Genomic DNA, 16,395 nt, shown 5'->3' with positions numbered 1-16,395 from the left:
CATAAACTAGCACCAATTATCAAAAAGACAAATTTAATTTGTTGCTTTATGAGAACACTGCCTTTTTTTTTATTAAACCAAATTACTCGCGTACACAATGCAATGAAGATGTGGTAGTGAAACTGTTCTTTAGGAGCACAGGCACTGAAGACACTTTGGTGACAGACTTTGGCTAGGTCATTTTAGAATGACCAAACATTTAAGATGTTTTACAATGTGATCAGCTGGTTTGACCATTAATGCTGTCTCTATTCATTCATTTTTTTGTCATCGCATGATCTGTTGGAACAAATATGACTTATTCTGGTGCGCATGCTGACATGCTGAACTTTATTTGCTAAATGTGTTTCCATCGTACACTGAAAATATTGAAATATTTCTGAAAAATTGTTGCAAACAATTTATTAGGGCTGAATTTAAACAAATAAATTAATTTAATAATTTTCAACTTAATTGTTTGTTTAAATTCAGCTGATATAAATTGTTTACAACTACTTAAATACATTTTAAAAAGTAAATCCAAGGAATCCTCTTTGAATCATTTTTAGCTTATGCCCTTTTTTATTGGATAAAAAGTTTATCCTACTCAGTTGTGTGGACACGTTTTTTTATGCACATTTTCAAAATGTATGCACATCTTGGGGTTTCCATTAAACATTTAATAAACATTGCAATGTCCCAAAATGTGCATAAAACAGGTGGATGGAAAGATGTAAAACGGTTTTCATAAAACCATAAAACAACACTTAAAACATAATTTTTCCTCACATTTCTCTGGGAACACACACACACGCACACGCACATACATACATATATAGTTTATACTGTATACTATAAATCATAACATAGAAATTGTATAGTTCTTTTAAATAATAAAACTGCACAACACAATGTTCTATTTGCCAACGATAACAATGTAATTGTATGTAAATTCGAACAATAATTACAACATTTACATGAGACAGCATTAGTAGAAGAAAAATAAAATACTTGCACATTCATTGCTCTCACACATCTGTTTTATATAAATGAAGAATTTTAAGTTTGAATACATGAGTAAATAAAATCAAATACACTGTGTACATATATCAACAGAACATACATTTCATAATGTGATAATTTAATAAATAACAACATTATATTTAGATGAGAGAATTTTTACATTTCTATATTATACTGTGTTACCTCTTGGCCTTACTACATGCACACAGTTGCATTATAGACACCACAACAGTTTTCAAAATAAATTGTAGCGTTTGTCACTACACTCCAGGACCCCTCAAATGAAACCGTTCCATTGTTGACAGTGCTGCAAAAAATAAAAATACATCAAATAAATAAATAAATAAATAAGAAGACTGATGGTACCTGAGTGAATATTTTCCTCATTCCATATTTCAGTGCAGAAGTCCAGTTTGGGTGATAGCAATGAAGTGATATTCTCTGCCCTACCTTTTAAAAAGATCATAACAGCAAGTTTCAAGGTTTGCTGTAGTAGGTTCGAAGACTGCATTTTGAAGCAGACCCACACAGTCTAGTGGAGGTACAAAAAGGATACCTACAAAACAATCAAAACAAACATACAAAATTCTCACAACATATTACTTTTATATTGACTTCAAATGAAGCCACAGAGAACATCCGACGAACAAACCATCTAATTCGAAAAATGACACCTTAATGATACATAAAGCTGTGATGTTGGCTTGACTAAAATGAAAATAGATTTTGGAAATAACTGATGACTTACCTGCAATACAGGCATTAATCAGAGAAACACATGTGCCTGTGAACAAGGCTCTGAGCACTAAAGAAGAAATTACGCCCTTCTTTTGTGGACAAATAGAGGCTGTGGAACAATAAAATTTTTGAAAGCATCAGTCAGTGATGTTATATAAATATCTACTGAAAAAAAATGCCAATAAAAAGTCATAAGACGCATTGTTAGGACTTTAATCATTTGAACAGATACTCACACAGGCCTCCAATCACAATCCCAAGAGAGCTGAAATTAGCAAAGCCACACAGGGCATAAGTGCAGATAATTTCTGATCGAACCTGGAAAAAGTTTGGACAACATTCATTTAAAGAGATAGGTCACCCAAAACAGAAGATTCTGCTATTGTTTACTCTTCATCTTCTTGTGCCAAACATGTCAAAAGTTCTTTCTTCTAATGAACACACTAGAAAGAAAGTATATTTTCATGAATGTGGCAAACCATTATCAAATGACGTCCATAGTATTTTTTCCTACAGCAAATGTAAATAGCTACAAGTTTGCAACATTCTTCAAAATATCCTCTTTTTGTTTTCAAAAGAAAAAAAGAATCTCATAAAAGTTTATTGTTTTTAAGGTTAACTATCCATTAATGCACCTCACAAACCACAGACTATGTTTGTTAATGGCGTATTTATACATATTTTGATGAGACCACACAAATACTTACTGAAATCCAATTTGGATCTCCGTTGTCATCTAAAATGCCGTTAAGCCTGTTGTTTTTGAGCTCTGACAGCTTCTCGTAGGCTATAAACTCATTGAGGAAGAGTTTAGTGCCGATGAGTTCAGCCACTCTGAAAGACTCATCGTATGGAATTCCCATCATGAAGGCCACCGGCATGAAGACAAAAGAGCAGATCAGCTGAGGGGTTGAAGATAAACATGCTTTTAAAAAACTTTTGAATATAAAGCCAAAATTAAAGTTTTAAATCAGATGTCTAATCTACATGTTAAAATATGCTTAATATAAAACAGTTATTGTCTAATAGCATTTTACAATTGTGCTGTTTATTCCAGTAATTATTTTTGTTAAATAAATGCAACATTGTTCAAAGTAAATATGTTAACTATATAATATATTTAAGGGCACCTATGATGAAAATCATCTTTTGTAAGCTGTTTGGACAGAACTCTGTGTAGGTATAGTGTGTCCATTGTCATATTGGAGTAATACAAACACAACAAGTCTCTTTTTTTTAAATTTCCTGATGATAAAATAGGATCCAAATCCCAGTGATTTTGAGGCCCTCCACAACGTGATGTAGGAGTGTGGTTTTCCTGCCCACCGAATTGATTGACAGGTGCCATGTCTCCATAATAACATGTACAGATGTCCACAGAACTTTTTTTTGCAAAATAACTGGGGTTAAAATATCTGTTCCAACTCTCTGTGATTTTTATACGTTGTCTAAGTTTAAAACATCTTTAAAAGTGCATGCTTGTAATAAAGACAGTAAAATTGCTATCTAATTCTTAACTGCTATAATCACCACGGCCACATGGTGTCAGTAAATGCTAAAATGTCTGTGTGTGTACTGCAGACCGCAGTTGTTTGAGACTCATCACTTCAGAAGGGCTTGAATAAACTGCACCACAAATACATCAAATAAACTTACTAGGTATTTTTGACTAATGAGCTGTATCTCAGCTTTATCCGTGTCTGTCTCTATCACTGACTGCTGTTTATCTGACGTAACGCATGATGAGAAGCAGACACGCATGTGGGAGCGGTGGGCAAGGAGAAGCAGCTCATTTGGATTTAAAGCCACAGGCTACAAAAACAGCTGCACTGTATTCAGACACCAAAATGAGTAGATTCTGGAGGCTAATAAATTATCTGATGATATTTTGAGCTGAAACTTTACAGACACATTCTGTAGACTTATCTTACATCTTGTAAAAGGGGTAAAATGTGTGCCCTTTAATAAATGAATCAACCGTAAATATAAAAAGTAAAGTGCTCATGTGAAATTTTTATTCTTTTAAAAAATATTGTTAAAAGAAGAGAATATTGCTTTCAACACATTTTTTTTTAAATATAATGGTTTTTAAACATAAAAGCATAACACTTCATTTGTAATGACAAATTTCAGTTGTCTGTAAATTTTACTAGTTATTTTGTAAGACACTAGTATTCAGCTTAACGTGCCATTTAAAAGCTTAACTAAAGATTAATTACATTAACTAGGCAGCTAATTAGGGAAGTCTCTGATTTGCTCTGTATTCAGTTTAAAAAAAAAATAAAAAGGGGCTAATAAAATCAATTAAAAAAAATCAAGCCAAACTAAAAGAAATGACTTTCTACAGAAGAAAAATATAGTAAACAATGACTATGTTTACATAGACATCCGCAATCAAATTATTTTCCTTAATCTGAATAAGACGATAATATGATAAAGGTGTTTACAAGAGCTGCTTTTTGAATTTTTCTGTCATGATGTTATAGCACATAATTTGATTAACATCATTGCGTCACCATCCACATTTCCTCCATAGTTCCATGTAATTTTGGGTGTTTAATTTTTAATTTGTTGACTTTAACTGTACATTTCTTGCATGCCCCCTATGACAAACGAGATATTGAATGTGTATATGAACTGCTGGAAGAGTGTTGTTTTAATGGAATGTGATATCACACATCAAATGGGAAAAACCTCCGCACGATACAGGTGTCTTTGGTCCTTCACTGACTCGGTAGGTGCAGAGAAAAGTGTCAAACACTTGTGTGTGTATATAGACTATCTTAGTCGCAAAATGTGACGATAATCATACACGATGGTAATAGTTTAATTACGATGTTTACATGTCTGAACTGCACTTAAATAATGCGACTAAAATCGGCACACTCCAGATGTCTTAATTCCATTTCTGTTTAGTTCGATTATGACCTTAATGGGATTAATTTAGTCAAAAAAAAAAAAAAAAAAAAAATTCGCTGTATATTTGGTAGACTCTTTATCAGAGTATAATCTTAAATGTATCAAAATCAGATTATTGGTGTCCATGTAAACATACTCACTGTGAAAATGTCTTTTCTCTGTTTAACATAACTTGGGAAATATTTGAAACTAAAATTTCATATGCAGGAGGACTAACAATTTTGTCTTCAAACAAATAAAGATGATGTTACACACCTCAAATGTGACATCTGGGTATCCCACCATGCCCCCCAACCATCTGAGAGTAGCATTAATGAAGCCCAAGATGGCAAGAAAAGCAATCAGGTTAGCAGCAATGTTGGCCACAAGCCCTATAGAAGCAGACGCACCGCCGCTAACAGCTTCCAACACGTTCTGCTCACCTCTGTGAACAAACAACATGGCATTACATAAAGATATTTCTACATGACACACATGAGAAAGAAACTAAATCTCATATGTGACAGGTAAACCCACCCACTGTCCACTTTAATCTGACTTTTAGATGTGAACTTGCTCTTTTCCGTTTCAGGGTAGGACAGCTTGGAGATGGCTAAAGCACATGGAGCAGCCATCACTGAAGCAGAAATCAGAGACGAGGCATCAATCTGAATACAAAAGACATTCATTATCCCAAAACATACTGTGGTAAGAACCAAGCCTGATCATTTCTAAGTTAAATAGGTAAATGCTTTTTTTTACATGTATAGTTGATATTATTGGTAAAGGTAACTAAATGGTAATTAATGGCTAGTGAACTTGCAGCATCACTGGAATCATCCTAAAAACAGTAAGCACTTAACCCTTGTACACTGTTCAAATTTACTACACTTTAGTTATGTCAGGGATCAGAACATCCACAGAATTAAACTGCTGTAAAAAGTGAGTCAGATAAAGATTTTTTTTCTAATTATTTGCATAAATCTGTCAGTCAACCTTAGTTTTGATCAAAACTGTTGTGCTAAATTCATTCATTCATTCATTTCCTTTTCTGCTTAGTCCCTTTATTAATCTGAGGTCGTCACAGTGGAGTGAACCGCCAACTTATCCAGCATATGTTTTACGCAGCCGATGCCCTTCGAGCTGCAACCCATTTCTGGGAAACATCCACACATACTCATTCACACTCATACACTATGGACAATTTAGCCAACTCAATTCACAATTAAAGTTAAACAGTGACAAGTTTTACCTCTTCCCAACAGGGAAAACCACCAACAATAAAAATGCATGGTTATATAGTGTCATGGTTATTACAAAATGTGGTTATAATAGAAGTCAATGGGGCAAAAACAGCCAACTTATTATATTGAAAATACATCATTTTGTGTGTTTTTTCACCAAATCAGTGACATCATTTATGAATTTGGCAATTAAAGAATTATAATCCTGTAATTTGCTAAGCAATTGATTGAGGTTGATTACAGATTTATGCAAAACATTTGCAAAGAATAATTATCTGATGCATTTTTACAGCAGTTTAATTCAGTGGATGTTTTCATCCCTAACATAACAAATGGGTAGTAAATTTACCCAGAGCGTATTGTTGAGTTTTTTAAAGAATTCAAAACATTTTCTCAAAATATGTGTCAAAATAAGATTTGTCACCAAAAATCTGTCTGTTAGCTGAAACACAGAAAAAGTTAAGCCAAATTAAGACAGAAAATCATTATTATTTAGCCTGGTTAAATGTCCTTAATATACAGTATATGGTGAATAATCGTAAAAATATACTTTTTCCGGAACTCCATGAATGACACTTCACTCTTTCTGTTTTTTGACATTATAGTTGTTTTGCTCATCTGTATTGCATTACTTCAGTGTCATGTATGTTACCATGTCATGTAGAAAAAACTGGAAGTGTTGAAATATGGTATCTAATGTGATATAATTAAAAATATATGTTTTGCAGTTTATAATAGTCTATTTAACTGTACAATTCTGGCAACCAGAGCGACTGTTTTTTAACTGTAGATTTTCTGAAATTTCTTTAAAAGTGTAGATGATAGTAAATAGGATTTCATATGGAAATTTTACTAATAAATAGAAGTACAATTGTCATACCCCGAATGAGATGAAAGCACCCATTACACTTCCAGCAATGGTAGCAAATCCACCAGTCATTACAGCATGAATCTCAGACTTGGTCATGTCCTTCAGATAGGGACGGATCAGAAGAGGAGCCTCTGTCTGGAACAAAACAAAACATAAGAACGTTATGACAGTGATAATATGTTACAATCAATGAATACATTGTAAAATAAATGTAACTGCTAAATTTTTAACCCTTGTGTCTTCAAAATCAATCTGTATAATATTTTTGCATTCTTTGGGTTTAAAAAAATTGTTGTTTAAAAAAAACAGCGATGAAGTATTATTACTAAAAGTAATAGCTAAAGTAAAAACTATAGTAAAGTAATAAACTAAAACCACAGTCCATCTCACAAGCAACTAATCAGTGAATGTGAGATTTTTTTTGTTTAGTTTTTTTGTGAATGGTACCATGTTATTACCATATGTATTTATATTCATGAAAGCATACTATTTGAGAAGTATTAGAAGGATATACCAGTGGTAATTCCTTTGAATTGAATGGAATATAATTCAGATTAATTAGATTTACATGTTTAACATTGTAAATTAAAATTTATTGCATAGTTATTCAAAAACAGTCTACCTTTAGAACACCTATAATTATTCCTAACAAAACAAAATAAATATTACTATGAAAGGTTTTTAAAAAACTTCAAAAAAAGTGATTTAGACATACATTATCAAAAAGATTCTGCTCCAAATATGTGTGACATCTGAGTAAAAGACTAAAATAAATTCTACAGAAGCGTTATACTTTCATAGATAACTATACAAAAAGTATTTTACCACTTAAAGGCACAATTTTTTTTGAGATTTTGAGGGCTTTAAAACGTTAGCAAAATTTCCTTCCCTTACCAAAAAATGTTGTTGTTTTTTCTTTTTTAACATAAATTCCTGAACACATCACATATGGGATAAAGGAGCATCTTTCTTCAGAAAAAACTTGATGCACCTCTAAATTTCACAAGAATTGTTTTAGAAATTTGAGCTGAATCTATCGTGTAACTAAATGTTTATTTATTCATTCATTGATTTTGCTTCGGCTTAGTCCCTTTATTCATCAGGGGACGCCACAGCGGATTGAACCGCCAACTTATCCAGCATAAGTTTTACACAGCGGATGCCCTTCCAGCTGCAACCCATCACTGCGAAACATCCATACACTCTCATTCACACAAATACACTACGGACACTTTAGCTTACACAATTCACCAATACCACATGTCTTTGGAGAACATACAAACTCCACACAGAAATGCCAGCTGACCCAGCTGGGACGCGAACCAGCGACCTTCTTGCTGTGAAGCGACAGTGCTAACCATTGAACCATCATGTCGACCCCTAACTAAATGTTAAGTGTAAATATTTATATAGTGAGACATTTAATTAATTCTAGTTTTTACATTTGTTTTTTAAATAATTATGTGAATCACAGAAATGATAACAGAACATTACCTGGCCAACAAAGATGTTTCCTGCTACACTGAGAGTCTCTGTGGAAGACGTTCCCATTGTTACTTGCATTACCCAAGAGATCTTGGAGAAAAACAAATACATTCATATTAATTTATTAATGTTAACACAATCAAGAACAGATCTTGTATAACACAAATTAAATTACTACAAGACTGAAATGAGTTACCTTTGTGATGACCCACTGCATTACCCCTAGGTAGTACAGAACTGACATTACACTGCTGAAGAACACCACTATAGGCAGAGCCTGTGAGGATTGAGCAAAATTCAGTTGAACCAATCATTTTTGCAAATAAAAATAATGATTCTAATGCATTTGAAAATAACAAACCACCTAAACTGAAGCAACTGTGTTTGTGTAGAGAGGTAGAGATGTGATGCAAATGTTTAATACATTAGTTTAATCATTCATCGTGGTAAACATCGTGTTTTTAGGTGATTAACCATTGTTTTTTAACCATTGTTTTTTTGCCCAAAAAAGACAATTCTTTCATCATTTACTCACTCTCCACTTTTTCCTGTTTGACTTTCATTCTTCTATTCAACACAAAGGAAAAATAAAGAATGCTGAATAAACAACCATTGACTTCCATAGTATTTTGGTTCCTATGAATGTCAGTGGCTGCTTTTCCCCAACATTCTTCAGAATATCTTGATTTGTGTTCATAAGAAGAAAGAAACTCATAAAAGTGTTGAACCACTTCAATGTGAGTAAATGGTGATCTGTTTAATCTGAGTTTTGTTCATGATTTGTTTGAAATAACAGTGGCTGTTGTTTTACTGCCTCCAGTGTTCAATCCAGCTAAAAATAGCAGAAAACTGTATGTTTTTGGAGTTTGGCTCATTTTATCCAGTGAGCCATTATACTAACCTGGAACGCAAATATGTTGTCAATGAGGTCTCCAAACACAAACCCGGAACCAGCTTTTGTGTAGTCCAGAAAAATCTGAAAAAAAAGAAAGAAATAAGCACATGGTTTATCACTTTCTATTTTATCTTTCTTCCTTGTGGCTTAAATAATCATTCATCTTTGTCTGACTTCAATAAGTTACCACAGAGTGTAACATATTAACTTTAACATTTAAAGAAGTATCTTTCAGGTGTGATGGACAATAATTTAGTTTGCATAATACTATACGAACATCTAAACGAATGTTTTCTATTACTTAAGAAGGATGTATTTTATGTCATACCTGAACTTGCTTTCCGAGCCATTCGAATGCTACGAGACCAGGCTCTGTCCTAATAACAAACAGACCAATGGCAAACTGTAAACCAAGACCCCAGAAGACAGTGCTCCATCTCACCTAATCACAATTCAACACAAACAACCATTCAGTTAGCAAACGCATTGAGTGTGCATTTGTGGATGATTAAAATCAATAGGTCTCATTCAATGACAATTCTTAAAGGAACACTCCCAGGGTGTTGGGGGTCTTAAAGTTTTAAATTTCAAAAACTAAATTTTAGGCCTTAAAAAGTCATTTCATTAAAATATTGTGCTATAGGTCTTTTAAAAAAGTATTAATTTTTTTACTAAAGCTATCCAATCGGCCCAACACACATCCAATTATCAAAAATCCATCTAAATCAAGCTTTTTTTGCAAAAAGATACAATCACAACAGCTGTTACAGAACATTCTCTAAATTAAATTCCCTAATCAGGAAAAGAAAACTATAAACAATTGCATTATTCCCCATGACAATAATAAGGCAATATATGCAATTATATGAGTTTCCATTTTACAAAAACTATTTACAGAAGTATAGGCGAGTGGACATAATATTTGTAAATAGACATAAAGCGTAAGTTTTAATAACTGAAGTAAAAAAACTACATTTAGGTTTTTTTTTTGTGGCAAGCGAAAAACAAATTCCATTGCAAAAAAATTTGAAATCCTAAGTGTGTATAAGTATATAAGTATAAGTGTGTATCTCTGTATAAGTCTAAAATTACATTCATCCTAAAATTCTCCTAAAAAGTCTTAAATTTGACTTGATAAAACCTGACTTCACCCTTTTTCGGAATTTTACAACTCCTCTATCATTAAACAGTGAAGTTTTATCATTTTTAAATCTATTCAGCTGAACTCCGGAGTACTTTTAAAAGCAGCTTAGCTTAGCATAAATCATTTAATTGGAATAGACAGTTAGGATTGGATCTTGCTCAAAAATTAGAAGTGTTTCTATAATTTTTATATTTAACCCTTTCACACGTACATTTAAAATACTACTGCTGACCCCCTGTGTGAATTTTTTTAATGTGACCATTCTTTAGAGTGCCTTGATTTAAGTTTCCATAGTGATGCATCAAGCTTATCACGTGACACACCACACCCCTGACGATTTATGTATATATTGTGCTTTGTTTCTTTTTTCTTTACTGAAATATTGATAAATATCTTATATTTCAATTCTCAAAAGATTTCAGCATTTAAACAGCTTAATAATAATCATAATGTTTGATCAATAATGAATGATGACTACACAGCAGGAGAGATCAGAGCTGCTGGATTTACAACATGATAATTCATAATTTTCTCCCAAAATATATGAAAGTTAGTGGCTGTTTAACTTGGAGAAAAATAGAGTTAATGTTCTAGTAACATAAACAGTGTGTATCTGATGTGAATGAAGCACTTCATCCAGTTATATTTAAAAATAATTATCATTGCCATCTTATAGACTTCAGCATGTATTTACAAAACTTGTTTTGCTTGTATTTATGTATATTTGAATGTCTGAAACTGAAAAGGAATGTTATTTGTTTTAGAAACAATGATAAATGTGAAGACAGGCAACATGCGCCTCTTTTTATTCTTCTGCGCAAGGGAGAAGATTTGAATTTAGTAAATCGAATCACACCGGTGTGATCGTATGTGTGAAAGGGTCAAAATTTGACACTTCTGTAGTTCCATCATGTACTACAACTGATGAAAAAAGTTGCAATTTTCTAGGTCGATATGGCTATAGGAACTATACTCTCATTCTGGTGAAATAATCAAGAAACTTTTCTGCCGTACCATGGCTGCAGCACGAGCAATGATATTACGCAGCAGCTGAAAATAGTACCCAGTTATAGGTAACTAGGTAAAAGCACTGCCTAATATCATTGCCTATGTAGTCTAAAGCAGTGGTTTCAAACTCAGTTTCTGAAGTGCCACAGCTCTGCAGATTTTAGTTCCAACCACCTCTAATGCACACCTGCTTAATAGTCTCTAGTAGTCTTGAACACCTTGATTAGTTGGATCAGCTGTGTTTGATTAGGGTTGGAGCAAAACTGTGCAGAGCTGTGGCCCTCCAGGAATACAGTTTAATACCTATGGTCTAAAGCCTCCTGTAGACTACATATAATATATATATATATATATATATATATATAATGTTCTATAAAAAAAAAAGATTCTCTTCTACATCCCACCTTTAATTGGACACTGTCCTTTTATGAAAAATTGCATGCACTTTCAATAAATAAGACATGATTTCACTATGAAAAGGGATTCACTATAAGATAGCAGGTGCAAACAGTTCTGTTGCTTAAAAATAATGTTGTTAATCTGTCATAGATTGTTCTCAGGAAGCTTCTGAAAAACAAATGAATGAAAATTCTTATGAAGATATTGGTGAATGAGGCCCAATTTCTATTAACTGTTTTATTGTTGGGAAATAATAGGAGGAATAGCCTCTACAATGTGATAAGGTTTGCAGGAATTCCAAAGTCTAAATTAAAATGTATTTCAAGATAAGTACGTTCAATAAAGCATGTAATGCAGGCGCGTGTGTTTTATCACTCACTGCAGTTCTGTGTGCAGAGAAGAGAAATATGGCAACAATGAACAGACAAACGCCACCAAAAGAGATGAGCTGCTCTGGGCGCTTTCGTGTGTCGACTGCCAGCCATGCCACCAACAGACCCACCACAATTACTATGAACACCCTGCAAACATACAGCATCATACAGACAGGTGTATAGCATAGTAGACTTATGTACAGTGGAGAGCAAAACTAAACCAACAGAAGTACTTCAATTTCTAGAATACTGGATGTTTACAATTTTATTCATTCATTCAAGTCTCCTAAAAGCCTGAAAAAAGAGAATTTGAACTGAAAGACCACCAACATTTATCAACAGAAAGAATCAAAATGCATTGAATCCCATTACAGTCAGTGAACAATGAATCCGATCAAATTTACAACAGAGAAGAGTGAGGGACTAGTGATGTCTGAGAGAGACTGGTGATGTCCAGTATAAAAGACAAATAAAAATCTTTTATCCAACTTTAAAAATGAAAGTGGAAAAAAAAAAAAATTACATTAGTATTGATGCAGTAAATTAATTAAACGACAGCTTAGATTTTTTGTTATAGTTTTGTTACTGTTTCTGTTAACTTGAGTTGAGTTAAAATTGCTGTTTTATATTACAACAGGAATTAAACCTTCAAAAGATCATTTTGGCAAACAAGTTGCCATTTAAGTACATAACTCCCATTATTGTGCTAGCTTTAGGCATTATGTAGCAGCCTGTAATCAACAAGGATTATATTTTAAAATGCCAAAGCAAATTCCAGTGAGAATGTTTTTAACTAATTTTAAACTTGTGTTATGACAAAATGCAGTGCATTTCTTCAGTTGTTTGTGTTGTGAGAATTTGCAACATGTGTGCTTTCAAATTGATGAAGATCGTTTCTTAATTTGCTGGTGTTTTTTGTAATTGCATGTGCTTTCTTAAATTGCAGCGCATTAATCTCTCTCGGCCACTGTAATATATTTTAACATATATGTACATATACAATTGAAGTCAGAATTTTTAGCCTCCCTTTGAATTTGTTTTTCTTTTTTAAATATTTCCCAAACAGAGCAAGGAAATTTTCACAGTATGTCTGTGAAACCATTTCAAGGTCAAAATTATTATCCCTTTTAAGCTGTATTTTTTTCGATAGTCTACAGAACAAACCATCATTATACAATAACTTGCCTAATTATCCTAACCTGCGTAGTTAATCTAATTAATGTAGTTTAGCCTTTAAATGTCACTTTAAGCCGTATAGAAGTGTCTTGAAAAATATCTAGTAAAATATTATTTACTGTCATCAGTTATTAGACATGAGTTATTAAAACATTTATGTTTTGAAATGTTTTGAAAAAGTCTTAAACAGAAATTGTGGAAAAAAATAAACAGGGGGGCTAATAATTCAGGGGGCTAATAATTCTGACTTCAGCTATATATATATATATATATATATATATATATATATATATATATATATATATATATATATATATATATATATAAATATATAGTTTAAAGGTTTAACAAAGGGGATTTTATTAACACTTGTAGTAGTTTGAAAATATTTATTGTCTAGGATAAGAATTTAGCCTATTACAATTACTACTAGATTTCTGAAAGATCATGTGATGATAAAGACTGGAGTACCATCACAGAAATCTATTGCATTTTATAATACCTTAAAATACAAAATAGGTTTTATTTATTATTTAATGTTTTCACAATATTTATATTTTGATTAAAATAATACCATCATAAATACTTCTTTCAAAAAACATTAAAGATTTAATTGTATAATGTATTAAAGTCCTACTCACCATTTCATCCATTTCATATTGGATCTAAAACATCTCTGCACAGGCTTGAAACACCTCTTGATGCTGTCACCCTTGTACCGAAACACTAATTCGCACACAAGGATGAAAACCCCCAGACAAGTGAGGACCACCAATGCAAGAGCCCTCTGGAAGCTTAAATAACAGGCATAAATGAAGTATGCCAGATAACCTACAATTGAAAACAAACACAAAAGACATGATCACTTTGAGAGGATCACCAATGCGTTAATAAAATTATTGATATTAAACTTGGAGGATGAAGATATATTACCTGCAGCAAGGATTGCCAACACAATATATTTGATTATTTTGGAGTGAGTCTTGAAGAAGGTCTCTGTAACTGTGATGGGTAGACATGCTTTGCTGTAACAAACAATGGAGAATAACTTTAGATATGTGAATTGTTACAAGTACGACCAAAATGCGAGTAAAATTGGTGTTGGCAAATATAAGAAACAGGGTTGCTTGCCAGTCAGGTGGTAACTTTACATTTTTTTAACAATGGCTAGAAATGTAATATGGTTATTATCATATCATAAAAATTGCATTTTAATTACATAAAGATAATCTGATTTGCAATTCTGTAATCTTTGCAAGTGAGTGTGATGATAAGAGCACTTTCAGTGTCTTGGACTGCTTCAACATTGCTTAAAAGTCTGCTGTTTATGATTGAGATGCATTTTAAATGACTTTCATATAGCTTTTCTCTAAAGTAAAAGCTCTATTTTTTAAAATCAAAGCAAAAAGAAACGTAATAAAAATAATTAATAATAATATCATTTTTATTATTATTATTCTCATTATCATCATCATCATCATTTTTACTATTTTCATTCAATTATATATTAATAAAATATTAATTAATTTATTAGTTAACTGGTAAAAACACAATGAAGTTTAAAGTAAAGTATTTACACATCAATTCTTCTTAATTTGTATTAGTAATTAGTTTGGTATTATGCATTATTGTGTAATTCCAAAGGAATCTTCCAAATACCATGACAATGGAATCGGAACAACGTCATATTGAAGATTAGATTGTCAAACACACACCTCATGCATGAGCTTGACTCCTTCTCTGACTTTGAATCCTTCTCTGACTCCTTGTCACTGTCACTCAGGTCATCTGGTAATGTATCCTCCTATATAGATTTACATTTACATTTACATTTAGTCATTTAGCAGATATAGATAAAAATATAATCAGTACTGTTAACTTCCTAAAGGGATAATTCAGTCAAAAATGAAAATTCTGCCATGATCTCCCATTACTTGTTCCATACCTGTTTGAATTTCTTTCTTTTGTTCAAAGAAGATTTTTGAAGATTATTGGAAAATGACATCCATTGATTTGCATAGTATTATTTTTTAGCACATACACTGTTAAAAATATCCCAAAAATTATAATTTTTAGGGCCTTGGTTTTTCTTCCAACAACATTTAACAATGAAAAGTTAAAGTGACTTTTATGAACATTGTTAATAGTTTAAAGGGATTTATTGTCTGGGTTAGTGTTGTATAAACAGTACAAAAACTGTCAGTACGTTTTCTGTTATTTTACAGACTTATATGTTATTTCTTATACATTATATTATTTCAAACTACTAAAATGTCAATAAAAGCCACTTGAATTTTCAATATCAGAAGTCGACAGAGCAGAGATCAAGGTCCCATATTGCAATTCGACCATAAATAAATGGAAACCATTAATATAATTAGTGTATAATGATTCTCATCAGCTACCAGTTTCCAACAATTGTCAAAATATCTTCTTTTGTGTTCAAAAAAAAAGAATCTCACATAGGTTTGAAGCCACCTGAGAGTGAGAAAATGCTGAGTAGATCTTTATTTCTGGAACTATCCCTTTAACTCTTCTAAAACTCCCTCACTTCTTCTCAAACATACCTTCACAAAGACTGGATTATCCACACCTTGTTCGTTCCCATACGAGACGTCCGTCAACTGCAAAGCTTCTTTGTCCGCTGCAGGAAAAGTAACCAAAAGGGCTTTACCAGCTTTAATGAACCTTGATCCAACTATTAAAGTTTCTAAACACAACCGTTTTCACATCTCATCCAAAATAATCATTAACTACCACCAACAAATACGAAACCAACACCTCCTTTAAGCAGAAGTTCAAAATACCTGCTTGAAAAATGTGTAAAGAATAGAGAGGTAAATAAATGGCTTACTCATTCTGTGCTCTCTGTGACAAGTGCTGGGTTCTGAACCTTGAGCTGGGATATATACTCTGCCCACTTGGAAATCTTATCATTAACTAACTACATACTAATGTGTTTTTGTTTAAGACACATGCACGCTGCTATCAGATTGCTAGTCAGTGATGTCAATGTAACAGCATCTTGTTATCATTTATTACAATGAAGCTCCTCCTTATTTCCAGCGGCTACAAGATACAAAGTGTGGAAGAAAACAAACTATGTACGTGAAGAAGGGCCTGTCACACTTTGGCTGTCTCATTGGCAGAGTCACATGGAA

At 32.5% G+C, this 16,395-nt stretch overlaps 1 protein-coding gene across 1 annotated transcript; it reads right to left on the bottom strand.

Moving 5' to 3' along the window:
- Positions 1–532: 532 nt before the first annotated feature.
- slc28a1 (solute carrier family 28 member 1) lies at positions 533–16,183 on the bottom strand. The gene is made up of 18 exons (XM_056479058.1): positions 16,089–16,183; positions 15,802–15,878; positions 14,950–15,038; positions 14,168–14,259; positions 13,876–14,065; positions 12,064–12,205; positions 9,462–9,575; positions 9,140–9,214; positions 8,435–8,515; positions 8,248–8,328; positions 6,763–6,888; positions 5,176–5,306; positions 4,915–5,083; positions 2,448–2,642; positions 1,977–2,058; positions 1,751–1,849; positions 1,453–1,558; positions 533–1,309 (listed from the first exon to the last, which is right to left on the bottom strand). The coding sequence occupies exons 1-18, from the start codon at positions 16,090–16,092 to the stop codon at positions 1,198–1,200; spliced, it is 1,965 nt and encodes a 654-aa protein (XP_056335033.1). The 5' UTR covers positions 16,093–16,183; the 3' UTR covers positions 533–1,197.
- Positions 16,184–16,395: the final 212 nt, after the last annotated feature.

This window comes from Danio aesculapii, chromosome 18, assembly GCF_903798145.1.
Source record: "Danio aesculapii chromosome 18, fDanAes4.1, whole genome shotgun sequence".
Classification (NCBI taxonomy): domain Eukaryota; kingdom Metazoa; phylum Chordata; class Actinopteri; order Cypriniformes; family Danionidae; genus Danio; species Danio aesculapii.
This window is presented reverse-complemented; position numbering and strand designations above follow the sequence as displayed.

What these genes read in the sequence shown, in the direction of transcription:
- slc28a1 (XM_056479058.1), bottom strand. An exon ending in ATAATCCAGTCTTTGTGAAG is followed by an intron (nt 15,039 to 15,801) that starts GTATGTTTGAGA and finishes AAATCTATATAG; the next exon opens with GAGGATACATTACCAGATGA. An exon ending in TGCAGTGGGTCATCACAAAG is followed by an intron (nt 8,329 to 8,434) that starts GTAACTCATTTC and finishes TTTTTCTCCAAG; the next exon opens with ATCTCTTGGGTAATGCAAGT.